This window comes from Fusarium graminearum, chromosome 4 (assembly GCF_000240135.3).
Source record: "Fusarium graminearum PH-1 chromosome 4, whole genome shotgun sequence".
Lineage (NCBI taxonomy): Eukaryota > Fungi > Ascomycota > Sordariomycetes > Hypocreales > Nectriaceae > Fusarium > Fusarium graminearum.
Window position 1 is genome coordinate 6,910,460 of NC_026477.1, and position 21,768 is coordinate 6,932,227.

The window sequence follows — 21,768 nt, forward strand, 5'->3', positions numbered from 1 at the left end:
GACCGAGAAGGAGGGAGTCTAATCGAGTCTTGGGACGGGATACCTCCTGACGGTATGGGATAGATGGTTAATTAAAGAGGATGCATTCGTATTTTTTTTGTGTGTGTGCCTTGTGAGTCGTCGTATTCGCCGCATTCAAAGAGATCTAGAGTCGATGCTTTGGGACAACCAACGTTGGGTTGGGGGATGGGGAATCCTTCACAAGTCCATTGTATGACGGATGATTTCTACCAACAAGGCAATCTCTCTCTTCTCAACTATTTTTCCTTGTACAAGCGAGGTCCAGGGGGTGCGACCAGAACAGATTTCCGCTCCCACTGCCGGGTCGACGTCTTGATGTTGTTCGGCCGCAATGGCGTGACTTTTACATCGACAGGACCGTCTTGTGCGGTTCTAGTTCCAGGGGCCCTTGAACACCCCCGGGAGTCCTGGACCGCTGGCGTAGCAAAAATTGGGCGACATCGTATGATGAGCAAGGCTGAGGAGGGGAATTGTACGATGGGCCAAGACCCTTGTCCATTGGCTGACTCGCGCCGGCCCGGAGACTGTTGCTACTGTTGCTGTCATCCGGGAATGTACATAGTAAAAGGTTTGTTTCTAATTGCTTGGCTTTGATGGTTTAGACTTAATCATTTCCGTATCATTTCCAGGTCAGGCTGAGACTAGGTACTATCAAGCATATATCTCTGTGTTATATCACGTGGCGTGAACATGTCCTGTTTCTTCATTGAGCATTGGATGATTTTCGTTTCAGCTGTCATAGCTCTTCTTTATTAGCGGCTTACGGCCAGCTGGGGGGTCTTGGCAACGGTCCCCCAACCCACACGTCTCTCAGCCTCGTGCTAGTCAGCGACTAGCAATAGCTTCTAGGCTCAGCTGGCAAGCTCCAGCCCTCATAGAGACCACTCAAAAAGCTCTCGAGGCTCACTGGTGTGGTGGGGGTCCTTTCATGATCCTTGTTCTGTCTCATCATATCATGGAACCTTTTTTCAAATCACTTTCCTCCTCCTTTTCTAGAGGGACTTTCCATGACTATGATACTAATAGGAGACACTCGCACAATACCTTTGGGGTAACGTCCTGTGCATCTTGACTTGGAAACTATAGCCATAGTCGACTGTGTTTCGGGATAACTACTAAGATAGCAACTGAGCGTGTGCATGACCGCTTTCTCTCTATCAACCCTTCATGTTAACCAACACCCGCACCTGGTCAGATTTAGGTTTAGGGTATTTAGCGGTCAAAGGTCAATGCTCCTAGCTCAAACTGTCACAACGGCCTTGGAAACTGCCTTTTTGAGTTCTTTGGGACGTTTTATTTATTATGAAACGATTGAATTACGGCCTAGGTATTTGTCTTTCTTTACACAAGCTAGTCTTGTAACGACACCGACTATTTTCATAGGACATCCATTTCGTCAACCCGTTATCATTTCTTGTCGCTTCTCGCTCACCCACTGTCGAGACATTCTGACCATAACTACATTGATAACGAAACCTCAGCTCCTGGGCTCGTCTATATAATATTGGATATGATTCCCCTTGCGGACTATGTTTGAGGATCAATGATTAGACCTATGCAGACAAGGCCCCTTGACATAGGCAGGCCACCCTTCTCAAGATCCGGCGGATGACTTCATTAGAAAGCAATGCTCTGTAACCAACTTTTCTAATGCTTATGCTATTATTTTGCGGTCCATGGCTCAGGTAGGGTGTCTCTCCTAATACAATCTGGGCACTTCTCCATTATGTAAACAACCTCGTGCTTGTCCGAAGGGCCCTTGCATCCGGCGAAAACTCTTTGGCACAGGCGAATATTCAGGAAACCGATGTGCGAGCAAGCAAACTGTTGATTCACCTGCACACACATGATGTCTGATCCAAGCCCACCGCGTAGTATTGTGTATACAATACTGCTGATTGGGTTTGTTGAAGGTGTTTGCACGATGGCCTGTGGCTTGGTGAGTCTCTGGTATACTGCATAAGAAAAGCATGCAAGGCTCTTCTATAGGCATGTAGAAGACCGATACCTTGCTGGGGTTTTCAAAATTCCCGTAAAATATTTCCGGACTCGACTCCATATGTCTGATATTATTGATATTCCTGCAACGTCTCAGTCGCAAGAGTCTTGGGCACGGCACCCGGGGGCTGTCTAATAACAGCGCGCGCACTCGGCCGGCTTGATGAAAACGAGAGGGCGAAATCGAGTCGAGGTGAGAGTGAAGCCCGTTTCGTTGCAGGAAACAAACCAAGACGTTTAAGAACGACCGACCGGCGGTGGTAGTGGCCGGGTCCCCAGGGTATCAACAAAGGGTGGGCAAATCAGCGATCGTCAAACGAGAGAGTACCAATGGCAAAACAACGACTGCAGCACCCTGGACCATGGGTGCATGCGCACGCAGCCTGCGTAGAATAACCAGATTCGACGCGGCTCCAAGGATGTGGGAGTCAGTCCTTGCTGAGTCGAGGAGGGGGATTGGCTTGTTTTTGTGGGAAAACGGCTTGGGACACGAATTGAAGCATTTCACGAGATCGATCTCGATGGGTTCACTCACTCGCTTTGCCTGTACCTACCACCTGCCTTCCTTACCTGCCTACCTGCCTTGGCTGGCACGCACCATGACGTTGGTTCCAATTTCCAGGTGCACGGCTGCTAATTCCTCAATTGATTGGGCTAAGAACGACTTAGCGTCTGCCCAAGAATCCATTGTGGTTGCCTTCAAATCACGGCAATATCACCCCAAGAGATAACGCCCCAAAAACGGTACACGAATGCCGTTACACCTCATTTATTATGTTAACCAGTGGGGGTTTCCCCGTATAAAAAAAGAAAAGGGGGAAAAATCTATACGATCGACCTTGGCTTTCCAGAAGGAATTACTGATTTGAGATTGAGTTTCGGATCCTCTGTGGACCTTTTTGGCCAATTGCAGTATCGTTTATTCTTGACTTCCGACCGTTGGTGAAAGCGCCTCAGATATGCTCACTTCTCTGAGGTGAGGATAAACCATCCTCATGCACATATCGTGCTGCGCGAAATCGTGATTAAGCATCTGTGTTTCAGATTAGTACTTACTTGTTTTGAACTATGCTCCAACGCTTCGATCTTAATGTCTTAAGTCAGGTGGTGGTAAACTTACACATGCTTAACTCGACAACATAGTAGGCGTCATGAGATTGATTTTATAGGAAATAGTCGCGATGTAAGAGTTTATCAAACGTTGCTTTTAAATTTACTGTGCTGCCTGTATCGTGATTGTTCTCAAGGTTACACGGGTGCCTTGAAATCAACTTGAATCGATCGTAATCAGGTACGATATCTATTGTCTGCACGCCCATATATCTGTTGTACCGTTCCTGGTGGAAACGTCTTACCATTAACGCAGACGAAACCATTGTTCATTACTATGAATTACCTGTATTAACACAACAGCACAGTAAGGAGAAGCATAAGAACTAAACAAAAGCAGTTTTTGTATATGAAAAATGGGAGTGTTGTGTCTTGAAGATGCATGGTATTCAAAATCTCCAGGGTAGTTAAAGTTGGGCTGGTCATGACCATTTAAACTGTTCTTACCTCGTGCGGTGGATTTCTGAGAATCTAAAATTAAATGTATCGAGAATGTTAAGTTCAATGCTAGAGAAAGAACGCTTAAGTGGTGTTTGTTTGCCATGTTGTGGGCGAGATCAATCCCTCAATCGCATGGAGGCGGCCTTGATAAATGATCAATCAACCAAAGTGGTCTCGCCCTCTCAATCATTCAGTTTTTGCTGTTTGTGTGAGGGCGAACTACTGCCTTGTTTGAAAAGTGCTCAATTCGGTGCTCTTCATTTTGAAAACTGAGTTGCTCATTTGAAGAAAGAGCGAATTGATAGTGCCTTCCACTTACGACTGCACCTCCCTCCTCAACCTCCCCCCCTCCTTCCACTTCCACTTCACCACTCCGATTTCATTATTCCCTTCCACCAAATACATTACCTACAGATCCTCTAGAATTCCTTCATTCTTGCAGCAGCAAGTAGAATACATCGCGACTTCCTATTTAGGTGCTTTATGCCTGATGTTGTCCAACATGACCTCCAAGGGGGCTACGATTCGTTTTTGGGGGTTGACATTTCTCTGCTTCTTTTCTAGCATTGCCAACTGCTTCTCTTGGAGACCGCATACAGTTCCTGATGGTACCTATAATGAAATGTTTATCGCATGCGCCCAGGCTAACGTTGCCATAGGAGGGGATCATTTCGCCATTCAACAACAGCAACGCGGCGACAGCAGTTCACTCTGGATGCAACATGCGGATGGAAAGATTTCCAACGTTTATAGTACCGCTCTCCAAGAGCTGCAGGATTTGGAGTCACAGCCTCTCTGCCATCGCATCGCTGCGCGCCAACTGGTCAACAACTGTCACCTCCTGGACGGCCAAGATGATGCCAAGGTCCACCTCGACAGTGGCAGGGCCGCTCGAGACTTTGTCGACTTCTATGCGGCAAGCCTTGCTATTTGCGACCTGGAACGCGGTAGTTTCATGATTCCAAAGTCATGCTTCAAGTTCCGAGAATCATTCCTGGCAGCGCTCCCTGTCCCAACCAGCGCAAAGCTTCATGTCTCGACTAATGAGATTGACGATTGCCTCGAGGGCCTCGCACAGTCGGACTCTGCTTGGAACACTTGGGTCAGCTATCGTCATAAGGCGCTAAGATTCTGTGACGCCGCGCGTGTGGATAACCAGAAAGGTGAGTGAAACTCGAGACCTGTTGTATGCAGCCATATTGACGATATTTTCAGATGAGAACATCTTTCTTTACCAACGAATCACCAAGATTCTCGAGAAACTTACCAACGATGTCGAGGCAGACTTGGAGAAGCGTTTTCAATCCCTCAACCGAGCCTTTGACGCTGCAAGCCAGTCAGTGGAAAGTATTGGCCCGCAAGCCAAGCACCTACAGATGGAGATGGATAAGGCTAGCAGGATCCTCCGAAATGATTTGGGCGATGCGATTCAGGTACGTAAATTTCCAATTCGTGAGAGCAAAACATTGACCAAAACAGGATTCTCGAGACATCGTGACTAGCGGTCTGGAAGAAGCGCAAGCACTCCACGATCTCCTCGCGATACTCGTTCGCGCACTCCAAGAGAATACCGCCGATATCACCACATCACAAGAGGTTGCATTGAGAACCAGCACCGATAAGTGGAATACCGAAATTGGGGGTTTGGTCACAGGACTGACTGCAATGGTCGCAACCTCACTTGATCAGATGGTAAGCTTTATGTGCCAATTGTGAGAAGCGACTAACAACTCGACAAGGAAACGACGGCAGCTAGGAGTGCAGATATCCTAGTGAAACAGGCTAGAATCGAGCAAGTAAGTCGTCGTCTCATACATGTGCAAATATCATGCTGATTAGATGTAGGGCATGGACAAGCTCGAAGAACTCGCCGACGATCTGGTTTTCAAATACGACAGCTACGAATCGCGACTCGATGATGCTTTGCAAAAGTCTAGTCAGGTACTAGACGTTCTTGAAGCAACTGCCGCTTCAGCTGCTGGACTCCAAGGGTATATGCTTGGTGGCCTTGGGTTCTCTGGATTTTGGCCCTACATTGTGTGTCCAGCTTTGTCACTGGCGATGGGATCATATAGGCTTGAACCTTCACTCCTGCGAAACATATGGCTCGTCGGTATCGGTAAGTTATACAAATGTGCCCACAGGTCAGCGGCTAATACTGTGGCAGGTGAACTCATGGGTGTGATTGTATCGAAAGCGAGCTATTACGCGAATATCTTCAGCTCTGCTAAAGTTTTCGAAGCAACCACTGACCTGACACTCAACCAAACCTTTCCCGCTACGGCATGGGAAGTAGCTTACTGAGAAGCACTTGATGCGCTCAGTTTCGACATCATTAAGGCCTCATCGAAATCGGGTCTAACATTTGGCTTCTTTTTGCGATTTTCATGGGATGGCGAGCATTGCTGGTAGCATGGGATTTTTGAACGGGACGGTGCTTTGACGAGACTAGGTTGGCTCGTACATATCACCTAGACATATTTGCACATGGGATTTGGGATTTGGGATGGGTTGCGAATTAAAACGGGCATGGGTTTACATAGTGGCGCACCAAACATGCTGAAGCTATTTGGGTGGCGCCTAGAACATATCAGTTTGCTTTGTGGTGCAGGCGTTTTAATACAATTGAGATCATGCCCCCTTCATCCTTCACTTACCACTTTCCGTATCCGGCATCGGCGAATTGATTGCCCCCCTATGAACTAATTTGCATTTGAGAGCCTTGCCCCACCTAGAAGTTCAGCCTCGCCAACTGATGCTGATAGGGCAGGTAGGTGTCCGGATTATAGGTGTCTGTGTTACTGTTCTTGTCCGCGAACAAGGTTCAAGGCTGAAAGGGATAAGCTGTGCAGGTGAGATTATGGTCGCAAAGGCTGTGGTTGTGTCGTACAGAAGTTTCATCATCGGACAACAAGGCTGAAGAAAAGAGATAAGATAAAGAGCAGAAGCCAATTAACAGCGCGCTTCTACTCCACTCTGTCTATCACCACGTGATCCTGTCAACACAATCGGCGTCACCCTAGCCGCAGGAAGCTCGCAACTTTGTACGCAGCTGGGTTTTACTCACGACGAACCACCCCTCGCCAAATACTATTCCAACCTTTGTGTCTTTATCATTTTCATTATCGATCTTGCGCGAACTCGTCTCCATGTAGAGTTCTACCGGCGATAGCCTTATTCTACCTGGTGTAAGTCTTTTTCCTGGCACTGTCGCGAATCCATTCTACCATTCTCCTGATCTTTGGGCGTCGCTTGTCGCCCACGCGCACAACAAGCATGATGTATTTGTCTTATCGTCATGACCTATACTGAAGCTTCTGGATCTTCAATTCTCGGATCAGACGGTGCACTACAACTTCACGGGAATGCCTCGCTAATGTGTCGATCGAATAGAACAGCATGAACAGCCAGAACCTTGGCCCAGCAGGATACGATAGAGACCGCGAAATGGACGACCGACACCGGGCTTTGCAGCAACGCGAGGAGATGGCCCGTCGAGATCAAGAGCGAGAACGAGAACGTGAGCGCGATCGTGAGCGCGACCGGGACCGAGAGTCCAACGAACGATACCAATCAACACCTCACCATAGCAGCGCTGGTTCTATCCCCATCCACCAGCCTGTCGCGTCGCGGATTTCCGGAGCAATTCACAGCCCTGGAGGACTGCTCGCGAACCATAACGGAAACCCTCAGATTCCCCTCGGCACCCCATCGGGTGGTCCCTTGGCCGCCTTCGGAGGGCCATTACAAAACGAACACAATCGACCGGTGCAGCACGGTGGACCAAACAACGGCAACACCCAACCGCAAATGTTTGCTCCGATGCCGCACGCGGCTGGACCGCCAGCTTCGACGCAGGCCGCTGTTAATAGTGGTATTGCAGCTGTCTTTGGCGGTCCTCTCCCGCAACAGCCCCAGGAGGGCCAGCGAGGGGCCCAGCAGGGCGCGCCATTCAACCCAGGAGCTACATCCGCAGCTCATCAGCTTCCCGGGGGCATTACCCAGGGTCAGCAACCTATTCTTAATGTGAGTAAAGTTTGTTTGTAAATTGATTGTTGAAAAAACCGGATGCTGTTGGTGGAGGGGCACTGGGTAAGCGTTTGCGCAGTTGGCAGCTGGCAGCCGCCCGGCAGTGTTGCCTTTGCGACCTGGTGATGCGACAGCGCGGGCCGCTGCCAAAGCACCCGCATCCTTTTCCTCAATCACCCTCTGGCTTCTGCAGCTCAATTTCATTTACCCCTCCTTCGGGACTCTGCAAACGTCTTGATGGATCTTGTGTAATACACATCATTTATCTCACCCTGTTTGTGGCGCACCCGCTCCGTTGTTATAGCAGATCCGTTTGCTTAACATGGAAGCCTACAACCTTCTCGCGAACCTCCCGGCAGAACCAGGAACCCTCGTCGGCGTTTTCAACCACGGGGGAGAGGGCCTGATGCTCCTTCATGGCGACGACGGCTTGTTGGCATCATTTCCGTTTGTCAATGTAGCAAACATCCTTGTTTCTTGGCACCATGATTATTTGGCTGGTCACTAACTCTTCTTTCACCTAGGATGCCCTTACCTACCTCGACCAGGTCAAAGTCCAGTTCCACGATCAACCGGATGTTTATAACCGCTTTCTCGATATTATGAAGGATTTCAAGAGTCAGGCGTACGACACCCAACGAATCTAGGCTATTGTTTTTTTGTTCACTAACGAGAACATAGTATCGACACTCCAGGTGTTATTAACAGAGTCTCGGAACTTTTCGCTGGACACCCAAATCTTATTCAAGGATTCAACACTTTCTTACCTCCCGGATATCGTATCGAGTGCGGCGCTGGTAACGACCCGAATACAATCCGAGTTACTACACCAATGGGCACCACAGTCCAGTCCATCCGCGGAAACCAGGGTGACGGCCATGGACCTGCAGTTAACCAGCCTCTGTTTCCTGAACGAGGTGGTCAGTGGCAACCGCAACAACAGCAGCAGAGGCCTCAACATAGCATCGAGAGCCCAGAAACACAATTCAGCACTCCAGTGCAGAATGGCGCGAGTCTCTTTGTTCAGGCTGCAGCCCATAATGCCGCCTTTAACGAGAGCAACAATCAAGGTCAACGACGGGCTTTGCCTCAAGGTAGCGCGGCTCCTGGTGAAGGTCCTAACGCTCGCCATGCATTAACACCCACTCCAGGACAAGCTGGAGTGAACGGCAATGCGGCCAACCAGGCAAACATGGAACGCCGGGGACCAGTTGAATTCAACCATGCGATCAGCTACGTAAACAAGATCAAGGTAAAACCCACTGCTCGAGATTCCATCTGTCCAAGTATCGGATATACTAATCATGGCAAAGAACCGCTTCCAGGACAAGCCTGAGATCTACAAACAATTTCTTGAGATCCTCCAAACATACCAGCGCGAACAAAAGCCTATTCAGGACGTATACGCGCAGGTCACTACTCTTTTCAACTCCGCTCCTGACCTGCTTGAAGACTTTAAGCAATTCCTACCAGAATCCGCTGGTCAGGCTAAGCAGACTCCTAACCGAATGGAAGACGGACCCCCAACCGGTCCTAATCAGACACCTCAACCTGCTATGAGAGATGGGCAGAAGATGCCTCCACTCGGTAGCTTTGCGCCACCTGCCAGTGCTACAAAGGATAACAAAAAGCGCCCACGAGCAGACAAACAGGCTGCTCAGCCTGCAACTATCCTTGCGGAGGCGACTGCGGCTGCGCGCATCGCACCTCCTGCAGTGAACGGTAACAAGAGACCTAAACTCAATCATGCGAGACTAGGTGGTGACAACTTTGCAGTCGAACCGACATTGACCCCTGTCATGCCGGAGCCTTATCCCGCCAGGACCTCTTCGACATCGAATCAAGAGGAGATTGCCTTTTTCGAGAGAGTTAAGAAGTACCTCAGTAATAGGTCTTCCATGAACGAGTTTCTGAAACTCTGCAATCTCTTCAGCCAGAACATCATCGATCGTAATACGTTGTTTCACAAGGGTGCACTATTTATTAGTGCAAACCCTGACCTGATGACCTTCTGGAAGAGCTTTGTAGGTGTCGAAACTCAAGATGTCATTATCGATAACCGTCCTGCGCCCCCTACAGACAAGGTGTCCCTCAGCAACTGCCGTGGGTACGGGCCTAGTTATCGATTACTTCCGAAGCGAGAACGTCTTAAGCCTTGCAGTGGCCGCGACGAGCTGTGCAACTCTGTCCTCAACGACGAGTGGGCCTCACACCCTACTTGGGCATCTGAGGACAGTGGGTTTGTTGCTCATAGAAAGAATCAGTTTGAAGAGGGTCTGCATCGCATTGAGGAAGAGCGCCATGACTATGATTTCAATATCGAGGCTAATCTCAAGTGCATCCAGCTTTTGGAGCCCATTGCACAGCAGATGCTCGCAATGACTGGTCAAGAAAGAGAAACCTTCCATATGCCTGCTGCCCTCGCCGGCCAAAGCACATCCATCTTCAAGCGTATATGCAAAAAGATATACGGCGAACGGGGTATCGATGTCGTCAACGACATGTTTACTCACCCTTTCGACGTCGTGCCTGTTTTGTTGGCCCGTATGAAGCAGAAGGATGAGGAATGGCGATTCTCTCAACGCGAGTGGGAGAAGGTCTGGCACGCTCAGACTGAGAACATGCACCTCAAGAGTCTGGACCACATGGGCATTCTTGTGAAGCAGAACGACAAGAGACATCTGACTGCAAAGCATCTTGTCGATGTTATCAAGACAAAGCACGAGGAGCAGCGCCGTGAACGATCATTGAAGGGCGGAATCCCTCGTCATCAGTTCAGCTGGGACTTTAGTGACAAGGATACCATCATTGATCTTCTACGTCTGATGATGCTGTACAGCTTGCACAACGGCCAGCACAGCAGCCAAGAGAAGGAACGCATCCTTGAGTTCTTTGAGTCTTTTATTCCCATGTTCTTCGACATACCGGAGGAGAGCATTCAGGATAAGCTCCCGAAGATGCAGCCAGACTCTGGCGAGGAAGAGGCTGAAGACCACACACCTGCGGAACTTACCAATGGTCGAAGTCGACGTAACGGCCGGAAAGGAGATCTTCTTAGAGGGGTTCTTGATCCTGGCCGCAACGGCAGCAAACCTCGCGGAAACAAGGAGGACAGTGGTTCTGGAAGCAAGGAAACCACTCCCGATCTCACCTCTGCGAATGAAGAGGAGATGCCTGATGCCTCCGAAGACGTCGCCAACACTGAGATTTCTAATGTCCGCTGGATGCCTAACGTTCCTAAGCCAGTGGTCGTTGGCGATAGCGACCCTATCTTGAGTATGGACGGCGAACTGAAAGCTGACGGATTCTTTACTCGGCCCTGGTACAACTTCTTCTGCAACCAGACCTTGTTTGTCTTTTTCAGCATCTTCCAAACTCTTTATAGGCGTCTTCAAGATCTCAAGGAGGCTAAGGATGTAGTAGCCAAAGAGGTTGACCGTCTCAACAAACAGAAGCCTGCCCGGGACATTGGTTTCACTGAGAACCACATGAAGTTCTTCGACACCAACGAAGACCCCGACAACTACTGGCCAAAGACTCTTGAGCTCATTGAGGAGTACATCTCAGGCGACGTGGATGAGAGCCGCTACCAGGATGTGATGCGTCACTACTATCTTAAGACTGGATGGAAAGTCTACACGATCCAGGACCTCCTGAAGACTCTCTGCCGTCTCGCTCTCACATGCAGCAGCACTGATGCCAAGGAGAAGACCCCTGACCTGATTGCTCAGTACCAGGCCAGCCGCGAACGAGAGGAGACAAGCTACCAGACTGAAATCAGTGCGCGTAAGTTCGCAGAGAAGTGTGTGAAGGACGGAGATGTCTTTGTGATATGCTGGGTAAGTCAATGCGCCATATTCTTTGCAAGTCAAGATGCTAACAGACTTTCTAGCTGCCTGCCAAGTCTGAGGCGACTGTGCGATGGCTCCAAAGGGAGGAGACAACATTCTACATGGACGAAATGCAACTTCGCGAGCGTTGGCAATACTACATCTCGTCCTACATCCGCGTCGAACCCACTGAGGGAGTTCAAAGATCAAAACTCCAGAAGGTGGTGCTGTCCCGCAACCTACCAACAACAGACACCGATAATGACGATGATTCCATACCCAAGCCTCTGTCGTACAAGGAGGACCTGACAATCAGCATCTGCCTGAAGAGTTCCAAGATGGTCTGGGCTCCTGGTACTTCGGACTACGTTGTTTACGACCAGGCTCCCAAATCGGCTGAACAGCGTGAGCGTCGTGAGAAGTTCACTCGCGCTCTGAGCGCACACCGAGAGAATAAGCTTCTCGAGAAGTGGGTGCATAACCCAGCCTGGACCAAGGATCTCAGTCCAGAGGAGGTTCAGGAACAAAACAAGAACTTCCGCAAGTGGATGGACGATGGCGTCGTTCCGCCCAGCGCTACCGAAGATGTGGAGATGGACTAGCTCTCTACCTCTCAACAGGAGCAGCAGCAGGAGCCGGAAAAGGAGCCAGAACAGGAGTGCAGCCCAGATACTGTGATCACGCAAGTTGAAACGCCTATCGTGAAACTCAATGGTCAAGGACCACGGAAGAGGTCTGCAGACCAGCCAATCGCTGTTCCGCCAAAGAGGACTCGATGCAGCCCCCGTCTTGCCAAGTGATGAGCCCCGGATTGGCATATGGGCAATGTGGAGGAATATACATACTCGCGAAGGAATAAAGGGAGGAGGGAGTGCTTGTACCACATCAGCGATTTTCACTGCTTTGCAATTTTTTATTCGTCGATTGTTCCTTTTATGTTTTTTTTAAGTATTTGGAATTCCTAAAAGGCGACGGAGGATGCGCACTCGGAAGGTATGCCGTCCGTCAGTGTCTTTCTTATAGGGAAAGCTCGTTATGATTTATTTTTTGAGGTTTACAATTCCCTTTGGCCTGTACTCTAGACACTATATAAAACTAAGAACGCCACGATTGTTAATACCAAAACGCCCCGTTTGGTCCTTGTGAGGTTTTGGTAGTGGAAGGAACTGAGCGACGAGTCCTGATATTGAGTCTGACGATGCTCAGAGCTGTCGCGCTGAGCTGAGCCTTGCTTGCACTCTGTTTTGTTTTGGATTACAACAAGTTTGTTGAAGACCATCTCTTGTTTGGTATATCTGCTGAAAAGGGGGTATTAGCGGACTGTAAACCTCCATGAGTATCGTTATCACTCACCCAACAGTCCCTTTCCCGATTCATACGCAGCCCTTCCATTCTCTTACATTACCAACCCTCCGAAACCCTTCTCAACCAAACTTATCATGCTTACTCTTGACCTTGATCTCAAGCAACCTCTCATGATAATCTCCCTCCCTCCTAGCCCTCTTGAGCTTCCTCACCTCATCCTCATCCAATCTTCGTCCCGCCGCCTCCTCTAGTTCACGTCGGCTGATCTTGGCAAGCGCCTTTTCCTCCTTTGACGCGCGTAGCTTGGGCTTGAAGCGCGCCTGCATCCTGATGCGAAACGTTGTGTCGAATGATATAGTATCGGCGTCGCCTCGCACGTCGCATGCCTTGGAAGACGCCTTGCTGGGGTTTTTAATACTGAGGAATGTATCGCGCAGCGTCTGGATTTGAAAGGTTCCTGGTGTGTCGCCCGTGGGGATTATGTTGAAGGATTCGAGGGGGGATACGGCTTCTGAATCAGCGGAGAGCATTCCGATCTTGTCGCAAGAGAGATATCTGTAGTAATTGCGCATTAGTCACACGTAGCAATTTGCTGATAAAGATTGCACTTACCGTCCGTGATGGCCCTTGAAGCGAAAGCTCTCTGTGCCAGCTACGCGATTTACAATCCAGACCTGGCGCACATCATGCGGTTCGGCGGTGGCAGGGTTCCCATCGACGATGTTCTCAATAGGAACTGTAAACACCTTTCCTGCCGCATCGCAAGCTAGAGCTGAAGGTGTATCTGTCGGTAGAACAATCATGATGGGTCCAGAGACATCTGTCGTTGCTTCGGCGGATACCCAGCTATCGTCATTCTCTGCTTCTTCGGTGGTAGTCTTTTGGACCTGTTGGTCTGTTTCGTCGTTTACATCATCGCGGGATGCTTTCTCGGCGTCTGTCCGCTTGCGCTTCTTGACTTTTTTGTCGCCTTTAAAGGTCAATGGTTTAACCATGATTACTTTTGGTGATAGTTGTTGTCTAGGTAGTGTTTTGGACCGACGGTCAACGCCGGGATACGGCGAGCTCCACCCCGAGAACAGGTCAATTTCAGGAAGGTGACTGGTTATGTAATACTTTATTCCCCCGCAACTCACGGTAGCATTGTATAAGAGAAAAAAGAATAAGTTGATTAAACTGACTTGATCTTTTATCTCATGATATTTTTCTGAGTAATTTATCGTTAGTTCTACTTCAACATGGTTGCTCAGGCCCAAGCTATTTCCGTGTCTCTCAATGACCTCAAGGATGGTATGTACTCTTATACTCATGATAGAGCGCCGCTCTCATGATGAGAAAAATATCACTTATAAGCGAATAAACACCAACTAACACGCCACAGGCAACATCCCATTCGGGACTCTTAAGCAAGCCTTTGGTCCGGACTCTCTTGGAATTCTCGTGGTAAAGGATGTCCCCCAAGAGTTTCCTGAACTTAGACATCAGGCTCTTTCCTACGCTTCATATCTCGGTAACCTCCCCAAAGAGGAATTAGGCATGTCTACCATAAACCTTAGAAGTCGAGTTTCTAACAGATTCAATAGAAAAACTTGAGAATGCTCGGGCAAAGTATCTGACTGGCTGGTCTCTCGGCAAGGAGACTCTCAAGAATGGTCAAGTCGACACCTTCAAGGGCTCATACTACGCCAACTGCGCATTCTACATCGACCCATCTCTCGAATGCGCCAAGCCTACCCAGGAGTTCTCTACTGATAACTTCCCCGAGTATCTGTCCCCCAACGTCTGGCCGCCAGAGGATGTACTCCCAGGCTTCAAGCCCTCCGTGACGTCTCTGTGCCGTCTCATCATTGATGTAGCCGTTCTCGTCGCTCGTGCATGCGATCGCTTCGCTCAAGAGGATATCCCAGGATACCCCGCTGGATACCTCGAGCACGTCGTCAGCACGTCCAGCACCACCAAGGCCCGTCTTCTGCACTACTATCCTCAAGAGTCTGAGCCATCTGCTGCTGGTGGCGATGAGGATGACTGGTGTGCTACACATCTTGACCATGGATGTTTGACGGGTCTTACATCAGCCATGTTCATCGACGAGCATAAAACCAGCCCTTCTGTACCAGATGTTACAAATCTGAACGGTGCTTCTCTACCACCTCTCGAGGAACTTCCCTCATCTCCTGATCCGTCAGCTGGTTTGTACATCAAGTCTCGCACCGGCGAAACAGTCCAAGTCAAGATCCCTCGCGACTGCATCGCATTCCAGACAGGTGAAGCCCTGGAGCGTATTACTGCTGGTCGCTTTAAGGCTGTGCCTCACTTTGTTAGAGGTGTACGAGCTAGTGTCAGTGATGGAAAGGTTGCTCGTAACACGTTGGCGGTCTTTACTCAGCCCAACCTGGGAGAAGAGGTTGATATTGAGCAACATCTTACATTTGGAGAGTTTGCCCGCGGTATTGTTAACAAGAACACTGTATCGTAAAAACTAGGCGCAGCGCAAAACATAAGAAATAAACAAATTACTCTTGTTCATCGTTCAATATCAGTCAGTATAACACGTATACATACAAGTGAAAAGATGAGTAAGTCAGATCATGTGCTGGTAAAACGAAAGTGGTTTATTTGTAGCTAATTCGATCCAAAGACGCCTCGAGACCGTATATAATATAACGAGAGTGCAGATATCTCGTTCTTGCATATCTTGCCCCAAAAGGCCCTTGTAATGAACGTACTTTGAGCTAGCTTTCAAGTACTACCTAGATAATAGTGTTGTATAAGGAAAGGTCGCAGCACGAATACTGCAAAAATAAGCGGGAAAAAAAGGAGAAACCCATTTGAACAGTGTTTAATTCACTACTAAGCGATTAAACTTGAAACGTGGGTAAGAAATAAAATATAATCCTGATACTAGTTATGCAAAAAGCATTACTGGTAATATCAAGAATGAAGCGGTTTATCCGCCAAGAGTCACAGGTTGCTCAACCATATCCTGAAGTAGCGTTCCCATAACGAGTACGCATAACAGGGTTGTGAACAGCCCAATCAAGCCCAAGCGCCAACAAGACTCATGAAGAAAGCTCCGAAGAACACAAGAAGGCAGGCATAGATACGCTTGCGGCCGCGGAGGAACTGCCAGCTCTCATCGCTAAGGAAATCCTGCGAGAGAAGCTCAACCAGGGAAGCAAAGGTAAGCAAGCCAGCCGAGATAGCATTCATGACGCCTACAACGATGAGCCCAGTCTCGGAGTTGGGGCTGTAGAGTGTGTGGGTAGCAAGGCCAAGGGCTTGTCCCAGAGGAGTACTGGTCTCGATGTTAGTTGACGATACAATGTCGGCGGTAAAATGTGTACTTACGTGCATCCATATGCGAGGGCCATGAACCAAGGCTGCATCTTGCCTTGGGGCCACTTGACGGAAGCAATTCGAGAGCCCAACGCCAAACCTTCAAAAGTTTCTGTAGCACGGTTAGTCATCTAATGTGACAACACTAAGAGAACGAAAGAACTTACGATGAAAGACAATGGCAATGAGAAGAATGATAAACTCATTGCCGATCGAAACACTAAGCGCCATGCCAATAAAAACACTGTGGAAGAGAATGCCAAGCTCGAGCAGTACGCATTGGAGAAGCTCCTTGCGTTGCTGCTGCTCTGGGGTCAAGACAGGCATCTGTACAGCCTCGAGGCTCGTCTCCTCGAGGTTCTTTCTTCCGGATTGCACATTGTCGTCATCTTCACAAGCTTCTTCTTCGAGATCCTGCATGCGTACGTCCCTGCTGTTCAGAGTGGAAAGGTTCTGACCAATGCTTGACGATCGTCCGCGGATAGGTCCCATATCACGAATAGGGAGCATGCCTGTACCCCCCATGCATCCGCCACTGTTTGAACCAACAGATCCTTCCTTGGGTGTGGTGATCTCAGCAGGCGAAACGTGTCGAGAGGGGTGGAAGACCATCTCAATCACAGTCACAAGAAAGATGGCAGCAAGAGCAATAGCACCGGGAATAGCAGGGTAGTCCTTGTTCCAGAAACTGCTCAGGCAAGGGTTGCCAAGTGAGATGAAAGCAGTAGGTAGCAAATGGACAAAGGCAGTGGCGATCAGCACGCCAGTACCGAAATGGCGGACAGCAAAGAAGAAGCGATTGGGGATCCTCAGCCCTGGGAACTTGGAAGCCATGATGGGGAACGCACAAGCGAGTGTCGAGACGAACAGGATAATGAAGAGGGCACCGACATGGAGAGGAGTGTTGTATTCATCCTTGTTGACGCCTCCAGATTCGCAGGTGCTCGCTCGCTTGTGCAGAGGCGAGAGGTGGATAGGAATCGACTCTTGGACGATGGGGGGTGAAGTCATGACAACGGCAACAGGCGCAGGGGAATTCCAGTAAGAGATGAGTGTCGAGACGGCAAGAACAGAGAGGACCCAGACGGTCCAGCTCCAGATGTGCGAGGCACATGACGAGAGAGTGCCTCGAGGAAGACGGAAATGGTCAACACCACCATTAACCGTCTTTAGACACGAGGACAGTCCTGAGATTATTAGTACCTTGAATGTGGGTTTGACAAGGGAGGATCATGAGATTTTGGACGTACCCGAGATACGGGACTGTCGTCCCGCATCCTTGAGAGAGCCTTTGAAAGGCTCTGCAGGATGACTCCCTGCCTGATTACTATCATCGTGCCCATTGAGTAGACTCCCAGCCGTCCCTCCGCTCCCATCGTCCTGGGCAGCATCAACGTGTTCGCGAAGGTTGGAAATGCCATTGAGATCCTGGCGCGTAGTTTGGGAGGCAGCCAGGGGAGAAGGAGCCTGGTTCCAGGTCAAGCGCTGGTAGAAGGATTCGTCTGCTTTGGAGAGACAAATCATGATGAATTGGTTGATTGATTGATTGATTGATTGGAGTAGTGAAAGTACTAAGTAGACGCCAGAGTTTGTCGTCTTTCTTTACAAGCCAAAAGAGGCCACGCGACAAGCACAAGAGAGAAACAGAGTCGGACCGAGTAGCAAGTATTCAACGTTTTTATGGTTTGATAATGATGTAAAAGAAGTAAATAACATGGATCCCAAAAAGGTTTTAAAGGTAAGCAGTTGAGATGAGACGGGGGCAAGCTTTGATAAATAAAGTATTATACTATACGGCTTACCATCCAAAACCCAGTAATTTATCTAGTGCAAATCTTTAAACGGCAGACAAAAAAGGGTTAAAAATGTATGCAATGCACCTGCAGTTCTAGTTGCACCTGCACCTGCCCTGCTAAACTAGAACTAGTGACGCTTACTGGGGGAGAACCGGGGACCGTCGTGTCCACTCGCACCTGCCCTGACACAGAAACTGGGGGAGACCCACTCGATCAGGAAAAGGAAGTCGAGATCCCCGGTTTCGCCCGCTACCAAGACCAAAGATTGCAGGACTTTTATGGAAAATACACGATAATACACGGAAAATTACTACAGATCCAAGGTATCTTTTCGTCTTCCCCACAATCTCTTCTCCGTCAGCTCCCGGTCAATCACTAAGTAAAAAGCTGCGGCTGAGCAGCAATTCGGGAGACCTCCGTAGTAACTAAGCCTTGGCCAGGATAAACCCATGAATAGAATTCAAAGCCAAAATATCCTGGAGAACGATGTCCAGCCCAGACCAAGACTATTGATCACTTGACAAGAAGAAATCTTAGTCGACGCCGAGACAACAAGGTTAAAAGCTGTTCCAGATTGTTTGACTACCCCGCAAAGGAATACGCAATGAATACGCTTCGCTTCGTCTTAGACACTGATCACGCTCTTTGTAGTGGAAGAGCCTCTTTAGCTCCCCGGCTTGGCGGTCTAATGCCGTATCGACTTCACATGTTTCCCATCGGTGAATGGGGTGAGGCCCAAAAGATCGAGCTGCATGATTATAGTTGTTTGCTTATCTCTGAATCACGGGCACGGCATGTACAGCAACAGTGCGTACAATTCCACAAGTTGTAAGCAGAATGATCTGTTGTAGAACAGAGCACAGTGCTTCTTGTAAGCTTAAAATTCCCGAAACTCAACTTAAGGTCACGGGAGGGCTGCACGGATTCCCGATGACAGCTATCTAGCTTGGTGAAGGTCAAGATATCTCCATAATGGTCCTGAGCTCCCGATTATGCGGTAAACTTCGGAATCAATTGAGGCCTGAGTGACGATATAGCTCCAGCGGTTGCATCGATGATGCGTCTCGTCATGACCTCTTCTCCACCAATGAATTGTTCCTAGTTTCGGTAGATGTCGACAGGGATCTAGCAGTCACTAGGTGCTGTTGATTGACCTAAGCAGCCAAGAGCTACCTACCTACCCAGGTACTAATGGAAGAAAAGTAAACAACTTGAGCCCATATAGGCCGGTAGTACATGCTGCAAGCATTGCTGGTTAGTCGTGGGGGAAGTTACCCCTAAGCTTTAGAATACATTTCCTCACGCCTAGTCTAAATAGCATAAGCTGGCTTGGTAATTTCATCCCTTGTACTGCTGGTAACTACCTAGGTAGGTAGGTGCCTATCTGACTTTCCCGAAATCACAAGGCCTATCTTGTACCAATACTATCACGAAACTGGGAACTTGGGAATAACCAGCTTACCTTAGGTACTTTGGATATATAAACTGTTTTCAAAGGCAACACTTCCATCCCTGTCAGGTCTAACTACTTGTTTCTATATCCCCCAAAGCGTAGAGTCTGATGTTTCTGTTGCCTACCCTCGGGGTATCAGAAAAGTTGGCTGCTGGAAGCATAAGAAACGAAATTAGTAGGCCAGCTTATGCTACTTAGACTATGTCCTTGAGGCTATTTATTTTTGTGTACTTAGACTTGAGAGGTCAACTTTTCTGCTACCCACTAGAATACATTACATGGAAACAAATTGACCAAAACTAAATATGCTTGTTTATATATGGAAATCATGACACAAATGTAAAACTCCTCTTAATCCAGTGCACCAATGAATGCCGTCGTGAAAGTCCATAGTTAGCCTCGTATTCCACGTTGGTGTTAGTGGTTTCGGTTTCAGCACACGTCCCTTTAACTGAAGCACGCCAACTACCCACAAGAACTCCTAACAGTGAATTCAATGAGCAGATATTTTCTCTTTTGTGCTAAAGCAAGGACCCTTGGGCAGTCAAAGCGATGAGGATCAAAGGAGAAACAAAAACAGACCCTGAACCCACCTGAAATTGCGGGTTTGTAGAGCAAGTTAGAGGTCCGTGTTGATGGTGTTTAAAAGGATTGCGTATCCTTAGTAGAATAGTAGAAAGAAAAGCAGAATCATTTCATCGTCAAAAGCATTTGTTCTTTGTATCCATTAATTCAAAATCTCTAATAATGGCCTCCAAATTCCTCGCCGTGGCCCTCGTCGCCGCTGTCCCAGCCCTGGCCAGAACTGATCTCGCCGGCTGCACCACCTACGATACCGTCGTCAGCAACGCCGATGGTATGTACGCTACGAGAATCTGGTACGTCCCCGACTCGGGCGAGATCTGCGACATCCTCGACTGCGGCGGCGGCCGAGCTCCTCCCAAGACTACCGTCCCTGGATGTCCCGCCTACGAGGGCACCGAGACGTACTCTCCCCTGTTTATCGACCCCAAGACTCTTGGTGGTGCTGCACCTGAAAAGACTGGCGATGCTCAGGGTACTGTGAGCGTTTCTGCTACTATTACTTCGGCCCCTGCCACGGAGACAAATGCCAGTGGTACTGCCACTGAGACTGAGGCTGCTACTGAAACCGAGACTGCCAGCGAGACAGAGTCCAAGTCCGAGACTGCATCTGAGAGCACGGTCAGGCCCATCATCTCCAACACCCGCAAGGCCAACGATACAGGCATGTCTACTGCAATGACAACCCCCGGCCGTGCTACTCTTACAACCACTGCTTCCTCCGGAGCCGGATCCGGTACCGGTACTGCATCTTCCGGATCCGATTCTGGCTCCGCATCCGACTCCGAGTCGAAGCCCGCTTCTGGAACGGGGTCTGCCGTTTCCGTTTCCACCGCTGGTGCCGCGATGCCCACAGCCGGTGCTTTCCTTGCTCTCGCCGGCGCCGCCATCTACGCCGGGATACTATAGATGATTATTTTAGTATAGATAGACTGGACATGGAACTGGAAAAACATTACTGTTATCTCTTTTTGTATCATAATAGACAAGTCAATTTCATTGTAATTCTTCTATTTATATCCCCCCCGCCGCTTGACCCGTAAGCAAACGATGGTAACCACCATAACCAAGGTATTCCGCCCATTTCCCAAAGGTTCCGCCTATCTTCCCTCCCGGGGCATGGCAGTCACTATCTGTATCTGTATTGTTTACTTTTTCGGTATCTTTACACCCCTGGTCACCCCCCGCCTTTTCCGCCCTCGGCCGTTTAGATCTCCCCCAGGTTCCACCACGACGAGCAATAGGGCGTTGAAGCTGATAGGTCCGTCAACCAACGCGTGCTATCAAATGACAAGATCCAGCACTAAGAGGGCGTCTTAGCTTCCACGGGCTTGTCCCTGATGTTGTACATCAGACTTGAAGATGCATTTGTGCTTGTGCCTTGCTTGTGAGATGAGATGCATATAAAGATCAATAGATACCTAGGTAGTAGACATGCTTTTGTAGTAAGGATAACTTCAAGTGCTCGAGTTGTAGATACATCATCGTGCCTCATCCAACATTATACTTTGAATCAAACTTGATCACCGCCTGTCTTACTCTAGATCATCCGTCTTTGTCTCGCTTCCCCCGCAAAACCTTGCTTCCCGTTGCCACATGACCATCTCTACAACGAACCGTTACTCATACGAGTCAAACACCTCCTACTAAACTCGCCATCACACGCCCTGTTTTGTTCCCTCCTCCCCCGCCAAGCAAAAGCCCGCCGCTAGCCGTACACCCTCTGTGTGCTGACGACTACATCATTGTTCACGATCCTTGTCTTGTCGAGCAACAGGGAGACAGAGAGACCTCTTTTCTAGAGTTTCAATTCAAGTACCCCTTGACCGCTCTTCGTCATCTCCAACTCAAAACGTCTTGTAATCGC

General features: G+C 49.0%; 6 protein-coding genes across 6 annotated transcripts; 4 read left to right on the top strand and 2 right to left on the bottom strand.

Moving 5' to 3' along the window:
* Nucleotides 1-4,072: 4,072 nt before the first annotated feature.
* FGSG_09307 (uncharacterized protein) lies at nucleotides 4,073-5,874 on the top strand (the record flags this gene model as incomplete). The annotated part of the gene is made up of 6 exons (XM_011330152.1): nucleotides 4,073-4,733; nucleotides 4,786-5,003; nucleotides 5,050-5,262; nucleotides 5,310-5,366; nucleotides 5,416-5,689; nucleotides 5,738-5,874. 6 exons carry the CDS (start codon nucleotides 4,073-4,075, stop codon nucleotides 5,872-5,874), a joined length of 1,560 nt encoding a protein of 519 aa, XP_011328454.1.
* Nucleotides 5,875-6,969: 1,095 nt separating this feature from the next.
* On the top strand, nucleotides 6,970-12,229 carry FGSG_09306 (uncharacterized protein; the record flags this gene model as incomplete). The annotated part of the gene is made up of 7 exons (XM_011330153.1): nucleotides 6,970-7,596; nucleotides 7,904-8,056; nucleotides 8,124-8,224; nucleotides 8,281-8,851; nucleotides 8,913-11,438; nucleotides 11,492-12,016; nucleotides 12,050-12,229. 7 exons carry the CDS (start codon nucleotides 6,970-6,972, stop codon nucleotides 12,227-12,229), a joined length of 4,683 nt encoding a protein of 1,560 aa, XP_011328455.1.
* Nucleotides 12,230-12,741: 512 nt separating this feature from the next.
* FGSG_09305 (uncharacterized protein) lies at nucleotides 12,742-13,729 on the bottom strand (the record flags this gene model as incomplete). The annotated part of the gene is made up of 3 exons (XM_011330154.1): nucleotides 12,742-12,749; nucleotides 12,877-13,289; nucleotides 13,347-13,729. 3 exons carry the CDS (start codon nucleotides 13,727-13,729, stop codon nucleotides 12,742-12,744), a joined length of 804 nt encoding a protein of 267 aa, XP_011328456.1.
* A 243-nt stretch (nucleotides 13,730-13,972) lies between these two features.
* Nucleotides 13,973-15,210, top strand: FGSG_09304 (uncharacterized protein; the record flags this gene model as incomplete). The annotated part of the gene is made up of 3 exons (XM_011330155.1): nucleotides 13,973-14,024; nucleotides 14,116-14,244; nucleotides 14,318-15,210. 3 exons carry the CDS (start codon nucleotides 13,973-13,975, stop codon nucleotides 15,208-15,210), a joined length of 1,074 nt encoding a protein of 357 aa, XP_011328457.1.
* Nucleotides 15,211-15,374: 164 nt separating this feature from the next.
* Nucleotides 15,375-17,594, bottom strand: FGSG_09303 (uncharacterized protein; the record flags this gene model as incomplete). The annotated part of the gene is made up of 4 exons (XM_011330156.1): nucleotides 15,375-16,029; nucleotides 16,083-16,182; nucleotides 16,238-17,257; nucleotides 17,321-17,594. 4 exons carry the CDS (start codon nucleotides 17,592-17,594, stop codon nucleotides 15,771-15,773), a joined length of 1,653 nt encoding a protein of 550 aa, XP_011328458.1. The 3' UTR covers nucleotides 15,375-15,770.
* A 2,472-nt stretch (nucleotides 17,595-20,066) lies between these two features.
* Nucleotides 20,067-20,810, top strand: FGSG_09302 (uncharacterized protein; the record flags this gene model as incomplete). The annotated part of the gene is made up of 1 exon (XM_011330157.1): nucleotides 20,067-20,810. One exon carries the CDS (start codon nucleotides 20,067-20,069, stop codon nucleotides 20,808-20,810), a length of 744 nt encoding a protein of 247 aa, XP_011328459.1.
* Nucleotides 20,811-21,768: the final 958 nt, after the last annotated feature.